Source organism: Pavona decussata, unplaced genomic scaffold, assembly GCF_977016875.1.
Source record: "Pavona decussata unplaced genomic scaffold, jaPavDecu1.1 SCAFFOLD_184, whole genome shotgun sequence".
NCBI lineage: Eukaryota > Metazoa > Cnidaria > Anthozoa > Scleractinia > Agariciidae > Pavona > Pavona decussata.
In genome coordinates, this window is record NW_028145593.1 from 1,288,731 (window position 1) to 1,314,891 (window position 26,161).

The 26,161-nt window shown below is 37.8% G+C and overlaps 4 protein-coding genes and 1 pseudogene across 8 annotated transcripts in view; 3 read left to right on the forward strand and 2 right to left on the reverse strand.

Annotated features, from left to right (window-relative positions):
• The window catches only part of LOC146462840 (RCC1-like G exchanging factor-like protein), a 131,038-nt gene that overhangs the window by 86,252 nt on the left and 18,625 nt on the right, over positions 1-26,161 (forward strand). The gene's annotated exons all lie outside the window — the stretch shown is intronic.
• Positions 1-26,161, reverse strand: part of LOC146462841 (uncharacterized) — a 166,853-nt gene that overhangs the window by 71,767 nt on the left and 68,925 nt on the right. The gene's annotated exons all lie outside the window — the stretch shown is intronic.
• The window catches only part of LOC146462844 (uncharacterized), a 239,352-nt gene that overhangs the window by 38,582 nt on the left and 174,609 nt on the right, over positions 1-26,161 (forward strand). Inside the window, exon 22 of one of the 4 annotated variants that reach the window (XM_085085136.1) lies at positions 10,110-10,814. The exons of 2 other annotated variants lie outside the window; for them this stretch is intronic. In XM_085085136.1, coding sequence (XP_084941262.1) covers positions 10,110-10,384 — 275 coding nt within the window. In that variant the 3' untranslated portion in view covers positions 10,385-10,814. Of the gene's footprint in view, positions 1-10,109; positions 10,815-26,161 lie in introns of those variants that run through there. One more of the 4 variants, XM_085085134.1, reaches the window with a different exon arrangement.
• LOC146462845 (uncharacterized) lies at positions 20,050-24,854 on the forward strand (annotated as a pseudogene). Its single transcript, XR_014857048.1, has 3 exons — positions 20,050-20,235; positions 20,621-20,674; positions 23,771-24,854. The product of XR_014857048.1 is annotated as an uncharacterized LOC146462845 (transcript).
• On the reverse strand, positions 21,508-23,708 carry LOC146462846 (uncharacterized protein KIAA1958-like). The gene has a single exon (XM_085085150.1). The coding sequence runs from the start codon at positions 23,439-23,441 to the stop codon at positions 21,744-21,746; it is 1,698 nt and encodes a 565-aa protein (XP_084941276.1). The 5' UTR covers positions 23,442-23,708; the 3' UTR covers positions 21,508-21,743.

Consider the following 26,161-nt stretch of genomic DNA (forward strand, 5'->3'; position numbering starts at 1 on the left):
AACACCCATGGAATCTTAAAACGGCACGCAGAAAACGCACTGGCTGCTTGTTCAACTGTGCTACGGACGATGGGACTTCAGAGAGGTTACCACTGTATATGTTGCAGGAACCCGTCCAAGAACTTTCTCCTTCTGTTGCTTTCGCAATAACTTACGTTTCCAAAAGTTTTTTCGAGGTACAGATGGCTACAAGTTCCTCTCGAGTATTTTCGACGAAGAGGGAATGTTTGGAGCAAAATTCTTTGGAATTATCTTCTTCAGCTAATAGCTCTGCATCCTTGCTTGCACAAGTAAAAAATTCTTCCGCCTGACGCGGTGGAATCCACGCTAAGAATGCAATGGCGGACGTGAAATTACACAACGGTGGCGCGCTGGGTCTGGTACGAGTAGAAATGTGTCAGGCATTTCAAACTCTTCGTTGCAACAATGTTGCGATGGCTCGTTCTTTACTATCTTGTTGTTCGCGTTTTCTGATATAAAAGGACCTGCGAAGGAACTTAGATTATCATTTATTTTAGGTGAGAAATATGTGAACAAAATATCTATTACTTTCAGGGTCTGAGAGCGCTGAAGTGTCACCGAACTAAACGTTCGAATCGCGTGAACTATCGGTCGAAATGACTCCTGCAGAAGACTTTCTTAAGTTCAACCCCCCCTCCCGCCTGGATTTCTAGAGTCTTTGACCCCCCTCCGGTGAGAATTTCCAGAATCCCATCCGCCGGGGAGGTGTGGATTTTTTCTGGAATAACCCATTCGTGTTAAAGTATTATAAGAATAAGGATAGCAAGGAAATGTACCTCAATCTTCTCTTTACAGTTAAAGTGCATATGAACTAAAAAAATTTTTTCATGAATTGGTAGGTGGTTATACCCTTTTTCCGAAACGCACAAAAAGGATAGTGCTAAAGAGGTAAAAAAAACCATGTTTTGGCTGCTCAAAATGACTTAAAATGCCCAAAGTGGTGTCTCTGGAGACTGGTAACGAGTTTAGCTCTGATGACGTAGCCAGTGGTTTCACAGCTCTGTTCACGCTTTGTTTTCTGCTATCGCATGCTCGAAAATATCTTTGCGTGCTCAGTTCAGACCACGATAAAGTGAATGCTTTACAGCTTTTGAAAACATGTCTGAAAGTGATGGTAAGCTGTCCTCTGCTGAGTCCGTTTCGAGCCAAGAAACATCAAACAGCACCAAGTCATCCGATGAAATGGAGGTAGTCGGACATGTGGAACCCTACGCGGTAGAGCCGCTTGCTCACAGTAGTGATGAGGAGGAAGACACCGAGGAGGATCAAGATGGTCTTTCCCCCGCCGTTCTGTAACTGTGAATGAATGGTAAGCACCTTTCTATTGTTTGTGACGAGTATTATTGTCACTGTTGCTTCATCGTTCCGTGCTTTTGTTTGGCTTTATGTTGAAGGTACACATGTGGAGATTGTGCCGTAGAAAACCTCTCAGACGCCCTTGAATTTAGATGCTGCAGGAAAATCGCACAGGCCAGCCAGAAACTGATGTTCGATGGCAATATTGAGCGCATTAACTGTATTACGAAACATGACGACTTTGCTGCCATGACAGACAGATCAGTTCTATTACAAGTGGCTCCACTTCTGACAGATCGCAACGGAAAAGGATACCGTCGGCGCAGTGGACAAACTTTAAATCAGTAAGTTGAATAAATATGTTTTGAGGACTTTCTGAATTTTTACTTTATGTATAATTAATGTAAGGGGCTGCAGTGTTCCAGATAACAGAGGGGTCTCAGGTCAAAAACCCGAGAGGCCTGGCTTCCTGACCCAACAAAATGAATGGCAAACTTAAGAAGATTTAGAGAGAACCAGAGCTATTGACCCCTCAACATTCTTCATTGACTCTCTGATTTTGAAAGTTATCTGGAACACTGGGCTGTGTGGAAATCTTGCCAAACTATTGTTCCGCAAAGAAAATTGATAGTGCCATGGAACGCTGTCATTGACTTACCTATTCTCTCCTTTATCAGGTTTTTGAGAGCAGTGTCATACAGATGACTTGTGCGATGGATCTGTGGCTATTTAGGGTGGGACAACACAAGACCTCTTCCAGCCTGTGTTTACAGTAACATAAGGCAGCAATTTCCATCTGCTCATTCACAGTGTTATCAGTCAGCAGCACAGCACAGCTAGTGCAATAAAGTTATTTTTTTTAATGAAATAGATGTATATTGTTTCTATTTGTGACAATCATTTCTTCAGTTATCGATAATTACACTCAAACCTCAAGTTTCCTAGATTCAATTTTTGTAAATATTATTTTAATGACTATGATTTGCTTGCCTATGTTTCCCCCATAATGGGGAAATTTGCCCAACATCTAAAATCTATTTCTTGTATTATGTGAACTCTGTAACCAAGGGTGAATGAAATGGCATCTTCGAATCAAGTTTGAGAAATACTTGTGTATTAGGCTGTAACCTAGCATGTGATGGTGCATTTTATTCCTAGTTGTCATGGAATAACAGTATCAGGGTATTTCAATTCGCTGTTTATACATACCGGTATGTAAATGTGTGATTTCATTCAACCCTGTTATATGTCCCATATATCACAGAATATTTTAGCTTGATTGCATGGAACTTTAACAAAATTTGACATTCACAGCTCTGAAGGTCCACGGCATTAAATTTTACTGTAATGCGGAAGATTTTAACCACCTGATGTTTATAATAAAAGTGTATTTCACTGGGTGTTTTATTTCATCTGCATCGGTCCACTACTAATAACACTTTCCATAAATGGCTTCAATGTTGGATAATGATAAAAACTGTTCGTAACAGGGAATCTGTGCCCCAACTTTTTGCTTCACTGATGTTGTTGTGATCTGCAGACACTTGCATCATGCTCCAGTATTGGCTGGCTGCATTTGCGGCATTTAGGAGGCTGTCTGGTTCTCTTTGTGGGTGCTGGCACTGTACTGGAGGTTGCCTGCAATGCATCCTGCTCTTCAGCTGCACAAATAGAGAAATGCACACATGCAGTAATTTATCTCAGAATCCTCACCCTGAGTTATTTCGTATATCAATCCCTAATCAACTCACATTCAACTGTAAGAAATGAAACTGCAATCAGTTTAATACCCCAACCATACCACTTGCTACCGCAAATGTTCACACAGTGCTACAAAAAGCTATTTTTCAAAAGTTAAGTTTTTTATTCTTTATGTATTTAAAACATTACTCTTGTGGTAAATAGTTCCAGACCTCAGAAGAAAAGCACACCATTTCAATTGCTGCAGCTGTGTTTCTTATGATGAGTGGTCATCATTTGTCCATAGAAAACAGAGCTGTAGCAATAAAAGCAATGTATTATTTCAGAAATCTGGAATTACTAACCACAAGAGTAATTATCGCTCCTGAAAGGTTGAGCGCTCTTCAAAAACAATTCTTTAATTCAATTCTATTAAAACATTGCATCATGGCATCTAACAAAAGAATTCAACACTTTACCTGCAGGGTAGAGTTTTACTCCATCGCGTTCCTTTCTTGCTTGTAATGAGTTACTGCTTCAGATTTGTTCAGACGATCTGGGAATTGTGAGTTGTGTGGCTTGGGTACTTTGCCACTATACTTTTCAGATACACTGTTAAGCTCTTCTCTACTCAGGTTTAGAAAAACTTTTCGGATTTCATCAACATACCCTATTCAGAAAAAAAAGAAGAAAAGATTGCACTAATAATAATAATAATAATAATAATAATAATAATAATAAATATGAAAATTCTTTATTAAAATATTCCACACAAATTGCTATTTACAAGTTAAAAGTATATAAAAAAGAGCTATTAAAAAGCTATTCACATTTCATTTCGATTAAAAAAAGATATTTTTAAGCAACAATGTTTTAATAATAATAATAATAATAATAATAATAATAATAATCTTGAGTAATTTTAAAGTCACGACGTTTCGACCTCTCCGAGGTCATTTTCAAGTACGAGTAAAAAATAAAACCTTAGCATAAATATCATCATCATCATCATTTGGTCCTTTTCCCTTTAAGGGAAATGGGGCCTTGCGTTCTTTCTCTCCAAGTGTCACGGTTTCTGGCACAGTTACTTGCTTCCGTCCATCCATTGAACCCAAGTTCTCCTCTTTCCTTCTCAACTGTTCTTCTCCATGTCTCTCTGGGTCTACCTCTCCTACGTTTTCCTTCTGGTGTCCAGGTTAGAGCTATTCTTGGGTTCTCATTTGCCTTCATCCTTAGTATATGTCCGATCATTTTCCAGCGTCTTCGCTTTATCTGATGGGAGATCTCCTCCATATTCGTCTTTGATCTTATCTCTTCATTGGATACTTTCATGGGCCAGTAAATTTTCAGAATGCGTCGTATGCTCTTGTGGAGGAAGACATTAAGCTTGTTCTCGTCGCTTTTGATTATTCGCCAAGTTTTGCAACCATAGAGTAGGACAGCCAATACATTGGATCTAAAAATCTTCAACTTGGTGTTAATGCTGAGTTGGCTGTTCCTCCAGATGTTCTTTAAGTTGCAGAAGGCTGCTTGAGCTTTCCCTAGCCTGGCGCTTATATCTTCACCTGCACCACCAGTTGATGTTACTGTGGCACCAAGATAAACAAACTTCTCAACCTCTTCGATGCCACTTCCTTCCAGATGGATCTTTAATCCAGGATTGACATTCCATTTCATTACCACTGTTTTTTTCCAGGTTAATCTTCAGCCCAGTCTTCTTCCCGTTTGTGTTAAGATTTTCTAGCTTCGTTTGCATGTCCACTATCCTGCTTGCAACAAGAGCCACATCATCAGCAAAGTCTAAATCCTCTAACTTGCCCGTGAATTGCCATCTTATTCCAGTTTGCCTTCCTTCAAGAGTCCTTCTCATGACCCAATCAATCACAAGAAGAAAGAGAAAACCAGACATGCAACAGCCCTGTTTCACCCCTGTCCTTACATCAAACCAGTCGTAACTTCCAGAACCATCTACAACAGTACATTTGCTCTGTTCATACATTGCCTTTACCATCGTGATCAATTTTGATGGAATACCGTACTCTCCCATTATTCCCCATAAAATACCTCTGTCAATGCTATCAAAAGCTTTCTCAAAATCCACAAAACAAACATACAAGTTGGCATTCCATTCAATTACTTGTTCAATGATGTTTCTCAGAATGAATATCTGTTCAACTGTCCCCCTTCCTCTCCTAAACCCTGCCTGTTCTTGTCTAAGTCTGGTGTCAACAGCATCCCTAATTCTTGTGATAATCACTTTGCCTAATACTTTTGCGGCCACAGGTAGCAGTGTTATTCCTCTCCAGTTCCCACATTCCATGAGATTTCCCTTCTTGGGGAGGCGAGTGATCAGCCCACATCTCCAGTCATTAGGTACTCTTTCACTTTCCCAGATCTTCAAAAGCAATTCGTACAACACAGTTACTGTAGTTTTCAATATCTGCCTTCATTAGTTCTGTTGTCACGCCATCAACACCACCAGCCTTTCCATTCTTCAGTTGTTGTATAGCTGTCCTGATTTCTGCATGTGTAGCGGAACCCGTTTCAATTTCGAGTGTTTCATAAGCTTCACTCTCCACTTCTGATCGCGTGGGGGGAGGTCTATTCAGAACCTCAGCAAAATGCTCCTCCCACCTTTTCTTTACCTCTTCCTCTTTTGTTAGTAGAATGCCTTCTTTACTCCTTATGGAGTCTGTTCTTCTATTTGGTTTGTTGCAAAGCTGTCTTGTAGCATCAAACACCGCCTTCATATTGCCCGTTTTGGCTGCTTTCTCTGCGTCACTAGCAATCTGGTCAATCCAATTTCTCCTATCTCTCCTTAGTTGCTTTTTTACTTCTTTGTCTTTAGCTTGGAATTCCTCTCTGTATGTTGCTTTTAGTCTCTCTGACCTGGTTGAATCCACTTTAGCTTTACAAGATCTTCTTTCGTCAGTTTTCTTCCAACTTGCAGCGCTTATCCAGGGCTTACTCTGTTTTTTCCTGTATCCTAGAACCTCCTCAGCTGTTTTCTTATAACTTTCCTTTATATTAGTCCATCAAGTCTCTATGTCTCACTCATTGCCTTCTGCACTTTCATCAGCTAAACAGCTAAATCTGTTCCTCAACTTAATGTGAAACTGCTGCCTTACTTCCGGTATTATCAGTTTGGCTGTGTCATATCTCCTTGAATTCCTTGTATTTCTAACTATCCCACGCAAACGAAGTCGTACAGTTGTGATAACTAGGTTGTGGTCACTTCCACAGTCTGCGCCTCTATAAGATCTCGTATCCCTCACTGATCTCTTGAATTTGCCGTTCACTGCCACATGATCAATTTGATTTCTAGCCTTCCCATTAGGAGCAGTCCAAGTGTATTTGTGGATGTTCTTGAGTGGGAACATTGTTGACACAATAGCTAAGTTGTTAGCTGCGCAAAAGGAGACAAAATGGACACTTTCTTCTGACCGCTCATCATAAATATATTCATGCAATAAAAATCGGTAAGAATGTCATGAACGCTAAAATGTGGCAAAAATGTCCATGATAAGTATTAATAAAGTTAAAAAGAAAAAGAACATTAAACAATGAAGCAATAATGAGGCTTGTAAAGAACTGGTCTAAACAAATAATTTAGCGCGGATGGAATCACACTGTTTGTTTAGTGATGGTTTCAGTTCTTTGATGTTTGTTCTTTCTGATGGAAGAAGAATGTCCTTGCAGTAAACACCGACAGACCAAAGTGTTTGAACACCAACAAGATTTTGCTTATGGATGCTCCAGCCATGAGTATACTGAAGCTGAGAAGGACATTCCCAGCTGGGTACCTTCCATTGAACATCATGGGTTGAGACCTCCAGGTGTATGGCTTTTCGTTGCAGCTCTGGCAGTACTGCTTCACAATTACCATTGTTCCTCTCTGGGTCATGGTCACTCTTGGATTGCTTTCTTTGCACTTGAAGCAGAACATGGAAAACAGCCCAAGGAGATTTGTGAAGAACACTATAATTTCGGGTTCCTCATAACTCGAGGTACCAGGATCAATCCTGAAATATATATCGCACATAATTTGGCATTTTAATTTAATATAACATTATTACCTGTTCTTCTTACTGTTTAGACCTAATGTAAACCATTGATGCGAACTCAAAACTGTTGCCCATTGAAAAGGAACTTAGAACAAGTGATCCATACACTGTAGCAGGTATATCGCCAAAATCTCTGGCATGACTTCTTATTTGGATGGTTTCACAATATATTTGTATTTATCTTTGCCCCTCAGAGGCAAAAAATACATGAAAGCCTTCTGAAAAATATATAGTTCACGTCATATTATTTCACCCATACACCATAAAAAAGAAAAACCTTGCGTAATTATATCTGGGTATATAATTAATTGCCTCACCTTACAGTGTTGCTTGAATCAATGCCATCACACTCTTCCTCACTTTGCGAAGAATAACCTTCTGTTGACGGCGCACTGTCTTTATGTGGGGCTCAGTCAGTCTCCTCTGTTTTCCCAACATCATCCTCATCAGTCTCCAGTACAGGTATATCCCCACCAATGTGCTCTGCAGTGTCAGACTCTGAATCTGAGTCCTAATTCCATAACACCGAAAAAAAAAGAGATGACACTTATAAACAAAAAGAACAAGCTAGTCTGCTAGTTGATTAAATTCCTTCTTATTTATTACAATCATGGAATTTTATCTATCACACCACATTGCTCATTGCATAGCATATGAGCAGGCTTTGTGCAGAGAAAGAAAGATGGAAAGAAAGGGTTCTTTTCCTCCTTCCTTGCCTCACAAATTTTAGCCTGCTTGCAGCTACAGGCTAATAGGAGAATCTCTGCTAACGTCATTGTTTACATTTTGCCTCATTAGCATAAACCTTAAGCCACAAACAAATCGACACCACTAACTAAAAGAGCATATCACTTTTGGTAACCAGTGTGAAAATTGTTTTGGTATTTTGATTATTGTTGGAGAAATTGACTTTCAAAACATGTCACATTAGCAAGGAATTGTATGGCTGGATGGCAAGAGTTGCCACCCGGCCATACATTTCTTGTAAAATCGTGACATTTTAAACGTCCGTTTCTGAAAAACCATTGAACCAGTCACGGTCAAATTTTCGGTGATTACTAAGTTTGCCAAGGGCTTTCAATTTCTGGTGTGCATTTATCTGTAGCTTACTTTGCCATTTATGCTAATGTATGCTAATGAGGCAAAATGTGTAAACAAAGATTCGTCAAATATTCCAATCTCTGCAAAAGATATCTTGACATTTTCAAATTCCTTCATTTGTTCCTCCAGCTTTGCAAAGCGCACTTTAAGTTGATTATACTTCCGTTGAAGTGTGCGCTTTTTCCTGGACGTACTTGCACAGTTGTCACATGATGTTGATGGAAGAACTACAGTGTGAGAGGTCTGGGGAGTTTCCTGGACACTGAGGTCATCAGTGACCAAGGGGGAGGCTGGAACAGAGGCCGCAGGTGCAGATTCTGTGCAACAGCCAGAGGAAACTGCTGCTAAATCAAGCGTACTTAGGCCAAGCTGGGGACTATCAGTAATGCTACTACTGGATACACCCATCTGAAGCTTCTGTCTCTTAGCGCCACCACTGGGAGCTGGCTGATTTTCAAATAAAATAAATAAATGAATAAATAAATAAATAAATAAATAAATAAAAAGTCTTTATTTCTTCACAAGATAAAAAATACATATCTTATGTCACAATTGAGTATTTGAGTAAAAAGTACTTACATAGCCAAATTGTATTTAAAAATTAGGCGATTAACGTAAGAATTCTTGAATCTATCTGTATTAACTTTCGGATACTGACTTGTTTGACTCCTTAAATTGTAAGTCGATACTTTCTTCTTGGGTAATAGTCTCCTTAGAGGGTGTCGGTCTATGCCAGATACCTTACTAAATACTTTTCTATCCTGCTTTTCTAGAAGGTTCACCTCCTGAAAATTCAACATTACAGCATTCAGAATCTCAACTCTTTACTTAACTTGTCAAATATGGCAAGGTTTTTGGTTTTTAGTGGCTGTTTCGTGCCAAAAACATAATTGCGTTTTTTGAGATAGCGACATAGCGTGCAATTCTGTGACAATGGCGTGATCGCGAGTTTCACGGTATCTCTGATCTAAATTGGACGTCTGCCTTGAATTCAGCTGCAAAGGACTTTTACCTGTTTTAAAAAAAAGGTATCCCGCGTAAAAAGCCGCTAATATAGAAAGGAACTTTAATAAGCTTACATACTTGGGGATAACACGTGGAGAGAACAGCAAAATGAAGCTTACAGGCCATCTTACATTTAATGCTTATGCCTGGTTTACTTTGTTCGCTACTATCGCTGCGATCGCCGAAAATGTGTCCAGCAATCACAGCGATCGTAATAACAGTTCAAGACCCAAATCATAGCTCGTCCCTTTTTTGCGCGATCGCAGCGACTTTGGCAATCTTGGCCATCGTAGCGATCATAAGGAAACTAAACATTAAGCTTATATGCATGATGAATTGCACTTACTCTTCGTCGCTTTCGATCAGTTAGGGGAGACGTACATGGCACCACTCTATCCTTGGATGGTATAGAGGTTCTGATGAATTCTTTTTTTCATTTCAATCGCACTGACACCGTCCTTTGTGACGAGGGTGGGCTTGTTTATAAAACAGCTCTCATCGAAATGAGCGGAACACAAACATGAGGACTTCTTCGCGACGAAATCTTTCCGATGAATGCGCACAAAACGTGTCCACTTTGCACGCAACTTCTTGTCCGACGGAAAGTAATGCATTGTGATGTTCGGTGTCCCTGTCTTGTTATCACAGTTTATTCCACCGGGGCCACTGGCTGAGCAATAGTTCTTTCCCCCTTTCTTTGCCTTCTTCTCCGCCGTAATACTCATGCTTTCTGAACCACTGGCTACGTCATATCCGGAAACATTTGATCGCTTTGACCGAGCGCAAGATTGAGACACTTCGAAGCGCCAATTTCGAACTTTGAGGCGAGCAAAATACCGCATAAAAAAGCTTAAGTTAGTTTAAAACCGGATATTTAGATTAATGGGGATATAAACAAACACATAAGTCAAACTTGTTTTTTATTTCATATACACTTTAAAGAAGGAACCCCATCTGTTAAGGAACTGCAAGATATAGCAGAGGGAATGAGCAGAAAATGGACCAGGCTGGGACGTAGGCTTGAATTTGAGGAGGCAAAGCTGGATTCGTTTGACAAAGAAAAAGACGAACTACCTGAGAAAGTGTATGCAATGCTGACTGCATGGATTAGGAGAGAAGGCTCCGATGCGACCTACCAAGTTTTATATGAAGCGTTATGTCACAACCACGTAGGCCGTAAAGATTTAGCGGAGATCGTTTGCTGCCACTCTGGTTGAAAACATGTTTAACTACTGTTGAAAGTGTTCAGCTCCGCGATATTGTTTACATGATCTCTGTATCTACAAACTGCAAAATCTTTTTGATAGCGAGATAAAAACTTTGCATAAATTGTGTTTACGGCTGTGCGTTTGATTCGCCCATAGTTAATTGAGGGACTGGTTATGAAACCTTGCCATGAAAAGATTGGTGCTGCAATTTATGTTGGAAGGGCCGCGACCGTGCACAATCCTTTGTTTTAACGTTCACATTAAAGTTGAATACCTTAACAGGAACGTGTCTTTTGGTCAGTTGCTCCAACACATTTCAAAATCTGTTGTGTTCTGTGCACGGTCAAGGCCAAAAATGCTAACAAAAACATAACAAAGACGTTTGTCAGGCTTCATAGTAGTATACAACTTGGGGCTATCAGCACACTTTTCAAAACTGTACCATTTCTGGCCCCCAACTCACCCATGATCATCGCTTAAATCAGCCCAACTCATCAATTTTCGATTTTTATAAATGACACATAATTTGACCCCAACTCGCCCATCATCAATGCCTCTCTCAGACTTTTGAGTTGCCATCTTGAAAACCTAAATTATCCTCGGTTTTTCAAAAACCTAAATTTTCCTCGGTTCTGTTTTTAGCCACTTTATAACATCTGAAATAAACTTTTCGAGTAAACTTTACTTCAAATGGTTGTAATTTATTCACGCAACTGTCATACAACTTACCATGACTCATCAACTTCACAAATGACTATGTGATTCACTGAAAAATTTCACAATTGTGAAGGAAAATTGTGAAGATTGTGATTGGTTGAGAGAATCATACGACTACCATATGACAATAACAATTTGATGACTCATTGGGACTTTCCCTATGAAATGAGTCATCACATTTCTATTGTTTACAAGACTAAGACAACCAAAAACTTTCATCAAAATGAGTAAACTTCTGATAAAAATATCAGAAAAAATATCAGTTGGTAAATTTATGGGGAAAATTCTCATTGGCTGAAAAAATCATTCGACTGTCATATGACTTGTAAACAATAGAAATCTGATGACTCATTTCATAGGGAAAGTCCCTTATGTATGACATCATCAAGTTCCTGTTTTTCTGCATGTAAACGTTGACACTAGTTTGTTAATACACGTGTCCGCCATTTTGAAACAAGTTTATGTTTGTATATTTGTCGTTCATGTTTTGGGATATTTGGACATTTATTTCTCCACTTTCATCGTTCTGATGTTCGTAGACGCCTTTTGAGGTAAGAATATCATTTATCTTGCACCCAACAATAGATTTTATTATTGGATCGACTCGCTATCGAATATTCGTGAGGCCGTGACTGTATCAATAGAATGAGCTTATTATTTTTGCACATCGACTAAATCCTTAATTGGGATCCAAGAGTTAAAGGCATCATTGTATCCTTTCCACTTTACCAAAGCTTGTTTCTTCTTGTAATCTCTCCTGATAACTTTATCGATTCTGAATATCTCCTGATTAGCTTTCAATAATTCTGGTTCATAAAAGCTCCCTTTAATCTGTTCATCGTTTAGATCCTTCAGTTTATATGTGATTGGAGTAGTGTATTGAATTTTATCGATAATGAAGACCTCTTCTGTCCAGTTTTCTGTATAACCTCGATCGAACACTTTTCTTTTATACTTTGATATTCTAAGCTTGTCACCAACTTTAAATTTTGCTTTGCTTGATAATTGTGTTAAATTTCCATGTAGATTGAAGTAAACAATTCCTTTATTCTTTTTCTTAGATGCCTCTGTCGGTGTCATTTTTATTGAACTGTGTTTAGTGTTATTATACTGATTCAATATTTCAGGCAAAATATCCAGATACATTGTATTGCCTTGGGCAGTGAATCGTTTCCACATTTTATTTTTAATCGTCCGATTCCATCTTTCCACCACTGATGATTTTTCTTCATTTTCAGTCGAATACAGTGTAATGTTATGTTTATTGAGCAAGTCTTTGAAATGTTTGTTGTAGAACTCTGAGCCTTTATCAGTCCACAGATACTTTGGTTTTCGACCCTCTTTGAATATGCTTTGAAATGCTGTAGTTATTGTTTGACCTTTTTTATCTTTTAATGGGACAATCCAGCCGTATTTTCTGAAAACATCTATAACCATGAGAAGATACCTGTTACCTTTATTCCATTTACTGAATTGTTGCATTTCAACAAGATCAGCAGCCCATATTTCATCAATATTATTTACAATAACACGCCGCCGAGTAAAGTTACGCCTTATGGATTTATGCAGCTCATTAGCTAATTTTTCTTGCCAGTTTTCCTCTTTACCCGACGGCTTTTGACGTTTTTTGGAACCCCAAGACCCAGTTTCTGTTTTGTATTTATCATATTTCGGGCCAACCAGTGACCCCACTGGCGCTCATTATATGGCACATTATCCAATGCTTTCACCATCTTTTTATCAGCTTTGTTTTTACATTTTTTGTCATCTTTGCAGACTGAATAATCAACATCATGTTGCATGGCTATTGCATCTGTTTTGCCTGTTGGTTTATCATATATTTCCAATATTTGCCCCGTTTTGGGGTTCCATTTGACTTGATTTTCCAAATCATTGTATGGACCAGTGTATTTGTGCCCTGGAAGTACCCAACCAGCTTTGGGTTTTGGGAGCTTGCCAATTGCTTTCTGTATATCAATTGAACCACCACTTTTGGGTCGTCCTTTAAATCCTTTTTCATATTCATTCCAATTTGGTGGATGCCAACCAATTGAATCATAGCTTGAACATCTTGGTGTATTATGAAATTTTTTTCCAATTTTTACCATACTTGGACATGGATAATCTTTGTATTTTTCTAATGTTTTTTTCCCAGCCTTGCCAGTCCAAAATTGGTTAGACAAGATTCCAGTATCTGTGCTAAATGCACTTTTGGCAATGTCTCCAGATTTGTATCTATCAAAGACTTCCTTTGTTGATGGAATTAATGTTCCAACAACATCCATCGACTTCGATGCAACCTTACCAGGTGTACCAAGTTGTTCCAAAATTGTATCCAAATTACCACCATCAAGTTCTTTTCGGTCAGTTTTGTACCTTCTTTTTGGTCTTACTTTGGATGATAATTTATCAAACATCTCTGATCCAGTCTTTTGAACAAAAGGAGTTGCTTTAGAGATAGCATAATCAATAGCTTTCTTCTGCAATTTAGGGTTTCTAAGTGCTTCAGACCCATAATATCGACCCATTTCAACTGCTTTCTTTCCCAACCATGGTAATCCATGTTGAATTAACATATCAGTACCCGTTGATGCTAAAGTATCCATTATGCCCGCCCCTTCGGACGGGCTATTTAGTTTCCCTGTTTTTTAACAAATTTGGTTTTAGTTATACCACATTCAGCACATGTACAGAAGAACATGAGCCGACCATTTTTGGCTTGCTTGTAACCTGCAGGCTCAACACATTCAGTTTCTTTCTTTTGTTTAACACAATATGATTTCACCATTTAAATCTCTATATTATATTAATATTCCATGTCAGACTCATCCTCTGATTCACTCTCATAACATGTACGAAAGAATAAGGACCTTCCATTTTTGGCTTGTATTACATTGGATGATTTTACCATGTCAGACTCATCCTCTGATTCACTGTCATCATTGATGAATTCTCTGTCAGACTCATGCTCACTGTAGTCACTTGAATCATCTTCAGAATCTGATACATAATAACATTCTAAACAAACGTCTCCAAAATGATCAGTTTCTTCTTGACAATCTTCGCAAAATTTTCTCATATACTATTGATTAGATAATTTTTTAAAATATTGGATTATAAAATTATGATTGACACTTTGATTGTTCATGTCAAAATGTGCATTGTGGATTGTTTTCAATATACTTGTACCCTTTTGTCTCTCAAATAAATAATACAAACACCAATAACCACACAATACTGAATCTCTTTCTTGAATTTCATCACCTGAATACATTAATCGTTTGCCACTTGTTGACATAAATTGCATAATTTCTTTTGGCATAATTAACCCAAAACTATCAAAATATTCTGCATATTTGTCTCCGTTTCGATAAGCAACCCAATGTGTACCTGGTCCAATCTGTGAATCCAGGTTAATGATACCAACTTCATCTTTTTTCATCTTTTGTGGTAGATTATCTCTGCTGTAAATGCCTCTGAAGTGTTTTATTTTGAGTTTTTTGACCCAATCAATGAGTTCAAAGTTACTGAGTGGTTTATTTATGAATTTCACAGAATGTCTCCGATTAATGGAATCCCCTTGAATGGACTGTTTTTGCCTAACAATAGACCTTTTCCTTTTTTGGTTTTTTTTTCCTTTGCCATATTGATCCCATGTACCGAAAAATGGAGGCGGTCTATAATTAACTGGCAGGACCAAACCACCATCTTTTTTGGTTGTGTTTGGAACAAAAACTGGAACCGATCTTCTGGATCTACTTCTATCCACCTGCAAGCCTTTACCCATTAATGCATTCAAAACCATTGAAATGCCAATTGAAGCCAATAATGTCCCCAAAAAACCTCCTGATTGTGCCTTAGTTGGTTTAATTACAATCTGTCCACCAGTATGTATTGCATTGACAATTTGCTTCTTTTGTGCTTCAGTGAGCCAATCTTTGTATTTTATTAATTGATCAATTTTATTTTGAGGAATGAGGAAACCACCAACTTGTCCTCTACCAAATATTTTATTGACTCCCACATTTGCAAGCCCAGAAAGTGCTCCAGTAGCTAATGGTCCAGCTGCTTTTGCTGCCATTGGTAGTAATTTTGTGCCAATTTTGAATAATGATGACCAAAGACTGCCTCCTTGTTGTACAGCTTTTCGTATCTGTGTTTTGCTTATTTTAATATCTGCTCTAGTTTTGTTTTGCATTGCCTTTTTCAACCTATTTATTTGTGTTTTGGTTAACATCAGCTGATCCGGACCAGTTAATTCAGAATTTGATAATCTTATTGTTATTGCTGAATTGTTTTTTAATGCTTTTGCTAGTTTATCTTTTTGCCCAATTGATAGTTTTACTCCATGTGAATGATAAATTGTCATATCTTTTATATAACTAACGTTACATTAAAAATTTTGGACAATTTATCGAAACAATAGTTTTCCATCTTTCTGGATGAGCTCAGCTTCTTGTTCATATAATGTCAATGCATAAACTGAATATGCAGCTGCAGTTGTACCAGATAATTCATAATGAAATGTCAGCTTTGTGGTACCATCTTTGATATCCATTTTTTGTTTTGTTAAATCGAAATACACGAATGAAAATAGTGTTTTGAAATTATTGATATTCAACAAAGTCCCCTGACTGTATTCATTATTTGCATGCACATATTTGAGGACATCTCTGTAAACTCGAGTCAAATCAGCTTCTGGAGTGTAATGTACATCAGGATATTCATTGCCATAAGCCACAGATAAATGACAATTCAGCAATGTTCTCGGATCAGTTGATTCACTAAATGTATTGTACAAAAATGGATTTACTGTTTGTGCTCCAATATTTGCATCATTGATAATAAAAACAAACACATGTCTTGGCTTTGAAATACCACTTGTTATCTGAAAATTACCACTTCTTTGTGTTGATGAATTGCTTCTTTCCACATTTTCACACAAATAAACCCATTTATGAGGCTTCAAAAATTGATTCATGTACAGTGATTGTCCTTCTGAATTGAAAGTGATTCGTGGCACAATAAGCTCCATTCTAGTAATCATTACACGACAATCAACCCCAGCTTGCCAAATAAGGTTGGCATCAGATTCGATCTCCAAATTCAATTCCAATCGTGTTGATGGCAATAACTCATCTCTCAATGCTTCAAAGAATGCGTATCGATTCAATGGTATTTCTGTATTGACAACCGCTGATAGACCCAAAAGCACTTTTCTTGCAGCAAATCCTTTGTTGTACAAAGCTTGTGCAGGTCTCTCTTCAGCACTTCGCTTTGTATCCAGATAGAAAAACTCATTGGTTGCTGTTGATTGAGCATATCCTGGACTATATTCCAATAGATTCTTGATATTGACACAATGATTTGCATAATTACAATCATACACATGTTTACCATTTAGCCTGATGTCCAAATCATTTATAAGACTGTGAGAGCCATTTACAATACCATTATGGTCTTCAGCTGCTATATTTCCATTGGCCATTGTTTGGACTTTAAAACCAACCGATATTCTTGCGTTATACCAATCAAATGGAGTAACTTCTCCTGTGTTATCGACTACGAGACGATAACCATCTTTCTTTTGTGACCTATTATTCCCTGGATTACCAGTATTCAATGGTGTCTCCAATTGAAAGAAGACATCTTCAAACCTTTCAATATATTTTGGATTTCTGAATGATTTCATTTATAAACATATGTTACATTATTTTCATTTCCTCCTTCTTTTGAGTTTTCCACCGGATATCATCTGATTGACTCTCTCAGCTATTTGAAAATCAGTCAGTGGCTGCTCCATTTTTGGTTGTTTTTTGCTCAATAATTGAATTATTTTATCACCTGCTTTATTACCAGCAAACTCACCAGTTTTGGTGACTGCTTTTTCAGCTGCAGTTTTGGCTCCTTTTTTCGCTAATTCTTTTGCTGTTTTCCCGAAAAGTTTTGAACCAACTGATCTGAAAACATCCATAATTCCTTCACCATGAATATGTTTCATCGCATAACGACCCAATTCTGGGTCAAAACGTGGTTTCAATTCACTTCGTCGTACCATATATTGATATATTATATTAAACTAGACCTGAGAATCAAGCTCATGAACCAGTCAATGCCATTCAAGTCAATTGGCCGACCCAAAGCGTCAGTCACTGTTATCCCCATTTCTGAAATAATTGATTTGGAAACTGGGCTGAATAATGCTCTTTTTGGCTCAAAAGTAAAGGGATAACTCCTTGTTAAATTGTCAGTGGGTATCATTATCAGTGTATTTGTGAATCGTCCATCACTGAGGCTATCAGTTATTATATCACAATTAATGTTCAAAACGTCAATATCATTGGTAATATTTGGCAATTTTGTCCCATGTTCAGTTTGGTTAATTAACTTTGGTTCAAATCCAATAAGTGCTCCAAAATTAGAGTTTCTAATATCAAGCTTCCATTGGTTGTCTAGCTCAATGACAACTCTATATGATGAAAGCACAAAATACAGATTGATTCCTTTTCCAGAAGATGGTTTATCTCCATTTTGAATTATTGATTGAGTGATATAATCATCAAGATCATCATATGAATACATTCCATCAACAAATGTGATTGTCTTCCAATTTGTACCATTATCTGGGCTGTATTTGATTGTATTATTGTTGTATCCTGCATTGACATTATGCCACGAGTACGTCATTGAAACTCGATCCACAGCTAGTTCATGTCTCATTGTTGTGTCAAGCTTCAATGGTGGATCAAATTTGATAATAAAGTCTTCAGGCCGACTTCGACCTATTTTTTGTCGGTTAACAGATGAAATATGTATCGCTCTTTCTTGCATATATCATTGCATTATATATTGTTGCAATAAATCAATGAGTTGTTTGTTGTTTATCAAGCCAAGATGATTCAATTCATGGGCTATCTGTGAAAATTCCTCTTTGACTCCATTATTGCCAGCCAAAATGGATCCACCAAGCAATTCCATTCTGTCAATCAAATCATTAGCATCATTGAAATAAACAACACCAGAGCCCAATTTCTTGAATTTTTTGCTGGATTTATGGATTGGAATCTCACTGAGTTGGTTCAATTCATCGAATACCATTTTGGCAATATCGCTGTATTTCTTCTTTGAATTAAATCTCTTGGTCAATAAATCGATTGTATCGAAATCAACCTTTTTGTCCATTACTTTGCGTTTATCTTTTGTTGCCACAAGTCTAAGTTGTCCCATTAATTTTGGAATATCAATCATTAGTCCACCATATTGCCCAGAAGATGATATTTTGTATGCATTTCTCTTTGGTTGAGTATAACCAGAACCTTTTTTGATGGTTTTCATTCCTTCTGGGATTATTTTAATGCGCCCTCTGTATTTTTGCAATAATTTGATATCTTCATCTATTCTATCAATTTTGTCTTTATTTTTTATCCTTCCTTGGCCCTTTGATAAAGGACCCTTTTTTGTTCCAAGTTTTTTCAACATTTTGCCAATATTTGCATCATAATCTTTGATATCAATATCCCCTTTCATAGAAGATTGGAGAACAGAACTCGGAGGTGCAAGATCGTATTGCATCACTTTTTCTACCTCATCGTCATCAAAACCAGCATCCAAATTAGATGCAAAATCAGGTGACATTGATGGTTTATAGCCAATTAGTAGCTTTGCTTCTGGTGATTGTGGTTGTGTTTCAGGCTGATAAGTTAACATAGCAATGTCTTCCAAACCTGAAGTCAACGCTTTTTGGTTTTTCTCCAATTGTTCAATCAGTTAGTCTTGTTTTTCATCAGTTGTTTGTTTTGTTTCCTCTTGAGCTTTAATAATTGGTTTGAAAGTTTCTGATAAGCCTTGTTGTAAATCTTGTTTATCATGCTTGTACTCCTTCAATGTATCTCTAACTTGTTTGGTTATTGTTCCAGCCTTAATCTTGGCTTCAGATAATTGTTTTAATCTCTGTAAATCCATTATATTATTAACTTATATTAACTTATCTCAACTTATCTAATGCATTGATATACATGGAAATCCCAAATTATGACAGACATGATAAAAACACTAATTTCAAAAGATTGTATGGTTACATGCCAAATGACACTTTTCGGATGTTAATTTGTGGTAATTCAGGATCTGGAAAGACAAATTTATTGTACCATATGCTGATGAAACCCCTTTTGTATTATGATGGAATACATTTATATGCCAAAAATTTGGAGCAACAAAAATACAAGGATATGATTCAAACATTGACTGATATATCAAATAGTGTCGGGTATAATGTCCTTGTTTGTAGCAATGATGATATAATTCCAGTAGAGGAATTGAAGGATGATGATGCCCAGAAGATAGTCATATTTGATGACTTTATTTGTGAAAAAAACCAGAAACCATTGACTGATTATTTCATTCGTGGCAGACACAAGAACTGCTCTGTTATTTATCTGAGCCAATCGTTTTACAAAACACCAAAAGATATACGACTCAATTGCTCTCATTTCTGTGTCTATGACTTTCCTAGCAGCAATGAAAGAAGTCTGATATCCCGTGAGTTGGGTGTCGAAAAGGATAAACACATTAAAGCAACCAAAGAGCCATTTTCATTTCTATATGTTGATTAGCCCATGAAGAGAATTAACAGGAATTTTTATGGAACAATATAACCAAATGATATAAATGGGAATTTTCAACGAACATAGTTCATCGTCTTCTTTCACAACAGGAGGATTCAGAACGGTTCCTCTTCAAGGAGCCGCTGGACCTCAAGGAATAGGGTTTAAATTGACCCAAAATGGAAATTATGATATACAAAACAAAAAACTTGTTAATGTTAAACAAGGAGCTGATCCCAATGATGTTGTCACAAAGAGCCAAATACAATTGCTGGATAATGCTCCTGGTAATGTACAAGCTGATAAAGCAGTAATTTACAGCGATACTGGTAGTGTTCATACCAATAGTAGGCTGATTTAGCAAAGACAACGCGACGTCAAAAGAGGACGTGACAGCGCGCGGAATAGACTGGACCCGACTTCCGGTGCTCAAATTGACGTTCTCAGGTCAAGGTCGCGTCACGTCGTCGACGGCATTTTGCTTGTTTTCACGTTGTCACCAGGACGTCAACTTTCTCAGGTTTTTTACGCGAAATAAAGGTAAGATAATTTCATTTACTACATGTAACTAATTTTCTAATTTTATTCCCTGTGTCTTCAAAGCATATGACCTGCTATGGAACGCAAAATTGACAAATGTTTCGCTGGTTTCCAATTACGTTGTGTTGTGTTGGTTTCGCGGATTTTGATGGGTTTCCCGGGGACACAATAGATGCTATTATCATGTAAATAAGTGGCCCTGTATTCTGTAATTTAGCCAAAACGAGTGTTTACATAAAAACATTAAATTGAAGCGGTTTGTTCAATTTTTGTCGCAAGAAATACAAACGATGTAGAGCTTAATTGCGGGGCTCGCACGTAGTTTACGTGCGAAGGTGTAGCCAAACCTGTAATAAATTTAACTTTATTTCACTTTGCTTTCAAGGACTTAACCGGTAATTGCTTTACAAATGGACGAAACAACTGAACAGAAGAAAAAGTATGTACAGAATCACTGATGAATTAATTGTTTTATGTCAACTCAACTTTTGCACTTATTTTTATTCCGATTGACGATTGTAAACAAATGCCCACTGAAAGGTCCACTGAAACAAATGCACTGTACTCGCCCCACTATCTCTGAAGAAAAATAACGGCTGCTCGCAGTCTATTGGTTGCCTTGTTTGTAATTTGACTTCTTTCTTTTCCTTAAACCGCCCATCACCTTATATTGTTTTTATGTTGTCATATATATTTAGTATTAATGTTGTTTATTGATATTTTATACGCATAAGAGGCAGAGTTCTGTTTTCTTGATACATTTTTTCGTTCATCATTAAATTTATGTGTAAAATACAACTGTTTCGTTTGTATAAGATTACAGACACCTGTGAATTTTTTTATACAGAATATCAAAATAGATTTACAATTTTAATTTACAGCAATGAAATCATGTGCCCTGGGGATTTATGTGAGCCTTTCAATCTTGAACTTTTGCTATAATTAACTTATAATAATTTATATTGGTAATTGAACTGAGTGGAGTGCAATTTGGTCTGAAATCATACGCGTGATTTCAAAATCAAACGAGCGCGCAGCGCGAGTTTGATTTGAAATCACAAGTATGATTTCAGACCAAAATTGCACGACACGAAGTTCAATTACCACTTAATTACATCCATTTTGAAATCCCCCAATATTGCCCAAAAAAGTGTCTAAATAAAAGATTTCAGCCTTCCCACCCAGAATATGTTATATTAAAAAAATTCGGAAAAAAAATCATTTAAAAATTCTAGGAAATTTAAGCTCTAAAAACAAAGCGAAAACAGTGCAAACTTCAAGTTCAATATTGCCAGTTTAATTCCATTTATACGAGTACTGTACATCGAATTCAAAAAGCGGAACCGGAAACGCTTTTACATGTCACGTCATGCATAACTGTCAAAACAGAGGTAAATGTCAAAGTGTCAAAAATCAGTCGAGCGTGAAACGTTGCATTCAAGGCACGTTCAAGTCGTGTACAAAATACGACTGTTCAAATTCTCAAATTTATAAAGCAAACAGAAAGTTTAGTCCTCGTCGTCTGACTCAATGATACGGACCCTTCTTCTCTTTCGTTCTGACTGAGACTCGACGTATTTGGAGTGGTAATTGAAGGTGCAGCCGGTGTAATTTACGGCGGGATTACGTACAGATTCAGCAGAGAACGATGCAGACGCTGCCATGTGGTACTGAAACTGAGGCGGAATGAATCCCGAAAATCCAGCTGCGGCTGCCTGATAACCAGGATTGAAGCCCATAGTTTGGTGTTGAACTTGATGAACTTGGCTTTGTCGCTGGACTTGAGGAACAGGAGCTAGTGGCGATCGTTGGCGTTCGACTGCGAGTGTGCGATTTGACTGAACATTTGACGCTTCCTTTGCACTGTGTTGCTTGGCGACTTCGTTTGCACTTTTGCCCGGAGTTTTGTCCTTTGGTGCTTCTTTAAATCCACTGATAATGTGCGACAGTTCTTTCCTTTGATTTTCGTCGATTTCGTCGTAGTCGTCCAATGACGATTCACGAGCATGGCCTGTAATTTCGCAGATGACATTGCGCGGCTGTCCAGCCCTCTTCAATTTCGAAACCAATGTTTTTCTCATGCTGTGATTTGTCAGCTTCTTCGTTGTTTTGAGGCAGGAGGCCATTGATTTCATGATGTTACCGATCATGTTTTCTCCCATTCGGATCTTTGAATACCAGACCTCGGCTGATTTTGGACGATTAATGACGCTCAGGTACAGTGGCCCGGTATTCTTCATTCCTTCTGGTCTCTTCGACAACCAAAGTTTAAACAATCGTACTGGATCTGCTTTACCTCCATCTGTACTGTGCATGACTTGTGGAGTTGTTCTTCGCCTTATGGTAAGACCACCGCTGCGTGTTTTTGTTGGGCCTTCGCGGAACTCAACGACCTCAGTGCCATCTTCCTGTTCTCTAATTACAAGGTCCTCCACGTACGCAGTATAGTGTTCTTGGCGACCTCTGAATCCGAGTTGCTCTGTCAGGTTTTTGAAGTTGACATTCGTCAGGACCTTTCCGTTAAAGTCGCCCAGTTGGCCGTTCTCCCACAGTGCTGTTTCCTCTTCAGGCGCTAGTGGTTGAGCTTTGTTTGGTCGTTTTCCCTTTCCTTGTTGGCGCAGGGTAATTGCTTTCGCAGTGAGGATTTGCCTGGAGTTGTTGAATTCCCTCGACCGCACGATGCTAAACGGATAGTTTTTGTCCTTTAAATACCGGTCAATGGAACACTGCATTATTTTAAGCGACTCTGGCTCGTAATCACCCCCGTCCTTTTTTTTAACTTCCGCGTAGAACTTGCTGAGGAGGTTGTCAAGTTGATCTGGAGACTGTTGCTCGATGTTTACGTTTCCAAAATGGCGGGATTGGCACCAGCTCGTGAAGACACTCATCCAATTTTTGGTGGAGCGGGACGTGTTTTTATTTACTGAGGCGGACTTGAGCTCTTCAATTTCTTCACTGGTAATCTCTGGAAATCTAGAAATATCGACTGCTTGGGCAGAAAAAACATTTTCAGGTGCGCTTGATTCTGCTTCACGGGACTCGGGATCGGACGGATCGGAAGGATCGTGCGAAGCTGTTTGAGAAAACTCGCCGAAAAAATCTTCAACATTGACATTGAAACTTGGAAATTCCCCAACTAGTGGATCTTCAGCGGCCAGGAGCTCATTGTCGTCATTTAACAACTGTAAGTAACTGAATTCATCCATTTTTAAGCCTAGTTTTGTTACATAAATGTAACAAGTTTCAAAGTTGTCTTACAGTGGCTTTCTTTGTCTAAAATTTTCCTGCAATTTGATTGGTCAATTTAATTAATCCCGCTTTCTCATTGGCTGGTTAAAATGATGCGATTTAGGGTAAAAAATGATGCGATTTAGAGCAAAAAATGGTGCAATTTGGGAATAAATTGCACCATTTTGGACCAATCAGATTCCAAGGATCACCAGTGATTTCAAAATGGATGTAATTAATGTAATAATTACAAATATCTTTTATAATAATAATTATTATAAAATAATTTAAACCTTTTCTATCTTAGATCTGTCATGGTATGGACGGAACAAAAAGACATGATCATGCTGACCACCATAGCTGCAGAGGGTGTGTTCGATTGGAAGTTGGGGAGTCGGGAGCGGGGGAAAGCATGGCAAGCTGTTGCTGTAAGCCTGAATGCAAATACAACTCAGTCATTTTGTGTTTTGGCTAGATCCATTCGGGATAGATTTAACATTTTAGCTAAAAAAGTGAAATCAAAATTGTCGAAGGAATTAAAGGAAAGTGGTGGGGGAGATGAAGAGCAGAGTGAGTTGGAGAGGTTGGTGGAGGAGTTGGTGACTTTGGGAGAGGAAAGTGATAAAAGAGCAGATGACCAGAGTGAGGCAAAGAAAGAAGCAATGGCAAATGAGAAAAAGCAAGCAATAGAGATGAGAGAAAGAGCATTAGAGAGATTCGGAGAAACAAGGAAGAGAAACAACGATGAACAGGAGGCAGAAAAGAAGACAACTAAAAGAAGAAGAACAGGCGGAGAAGCAATGGAGTGATTGAAAGAAAAGGCGGAGGTGTTAAGACAGGTGAAAGAAGAGGAAATGAAAGAGAAAAGGGAAGAAAGGGAGTCCCAAAGGCTGCATTATGATCTCTTGTCAAAGCAGTTTGAGGCGACACAAAAGGCACAGGCTGAACAATCAGGTATTTTTCAGCGACAAATCCTGCAACAAATGCAACAGCAGCAGCAACAACAGCAACAGCAGCAGCAGCAATTTGCAATGATGCAGCAACAAATGATGATGATTATGCAGCAACAAACTCAGCTGCTGGCCAATTTGGCCAAAAAAGATGAATGAGTGTTGACATTTAGTCCAGGGTAGCACAAACGTAATTCTAGCTGTGGTCCATTGATGTTATTTCTTGGCTATTTTTCCCATAACTTGAGAGAGGACAAACAAAATGTAAATTAGCTAGAGTGATAAAAAGTGACCCTATCGATTAAATTTCAAAAATACAGTATTTCATACTTTTAATATTTATTATATTCAAGCATGTAGATGTTTTAACTCATCTGTACATATTTTCAATACAAGTCTAAATGTACACAATTATTTTAAGTAAATAAATTATTTAAACAATGATTCTTGTGGGTATTTAAAAACCCTAAAAGTAGCAACACATGTGCATACTGGTATATATACCAGGAAGAGTTTAAGGATAATTCAATTAAAATTTATTATTCCATTTGAAAAAGAAAAAAAATTGCAAAAGATTTCACTTGTTGCAAGGCTCAGGAAAATACTATGCAACTCATGAAATACTCACATGCATTGCTGTACAGCAACAGCGATTAATTTGCATCACCCACCGCAAAACAGGTAATATCAAATTCTGATGTGGAGGGGGCAAAAATTTTAAAAGAATTTCCACAGGAGTGGGGGCAGGGTTGAGGGTTATAGATATTTTTGGAAGAACACAACGTACGGATAGATTTAGAGGGAATGGATTGCGTGAAAAGCCATTGCATAAATCCTAACAAAAATGATAAAAAAAAATACACATTGAAGGGTTTAAAATAGTGTCAACAATGATCTTGCTTTCATAAATCCTGGATTTGCTTCTGCATCACAAGCAGGGGTGTAGGCAGCCTTTAAGGAATATTTGGGGATTTTTTTTAGTTTAGTAATGGCAAGAGCCTGCTACTATTTACTTCGTCTGTTTAACACAACACACTCACAACATAAAATATGAAAAAAAATATCAATGTTGTGGTCCAAAGAATGTGTTCTAAGACATAGCCCGGTATCCCCCCTAGAAAAATGGGGCTTTCATGCTAATACAAAATACCACAGCACCACTTTCTATGGTTTAACAACTCACAAAATGGCTGACTACGCCCTGACAACTAATTTATAATTACCAAAAATATTCCTCAAGAGATGGAGGTTGCAGCTCAAACTTGCTTGACGTAAGATTGCCATAGAGGTAAGTGTGGGCATTCTGCAGTAAACCACAAACAATATACATTTTGCCTACTACACTCAGATTTAGTTTCATTTGTCTCTTGAAGTCGATGAACTTAAAATATTCGGTTATATTACCGAAAAGCCACTAACAATACTACAAATAACGAGCCAATTTCAACAAACCCAGATTACATACCAACAAGAAATGAAAACAATGCAGAGTCAAATGTTGCATCAAATGCAACGACAACAGCAATTTAACATGATGCAACAGCAGCTTATGATGCTGATGCAGCAGCAGTCCCAGGCACTCAACACCCTTCTTAAAAAAGATTGACTCATTATTTGAATGAATTTTGATGGGTGAACTGTATTTTTTTTTTTTTTCACTATAAGGTCCTTTTTGCATTTAATGTATTTTTACCTATATTTTACACTGAGAAGTTACTTAATATGTTGTTTATTAAATCTACACTCAG

Coding starts and splice junctions, on each gene's coding strand:
- LOC146462846 (XM_085085150.1), bottom strand. CDS start 23,441: ATGGATGAATTCAGTTACTTACAGTTGTTAAATGACGACAATGAGCTC.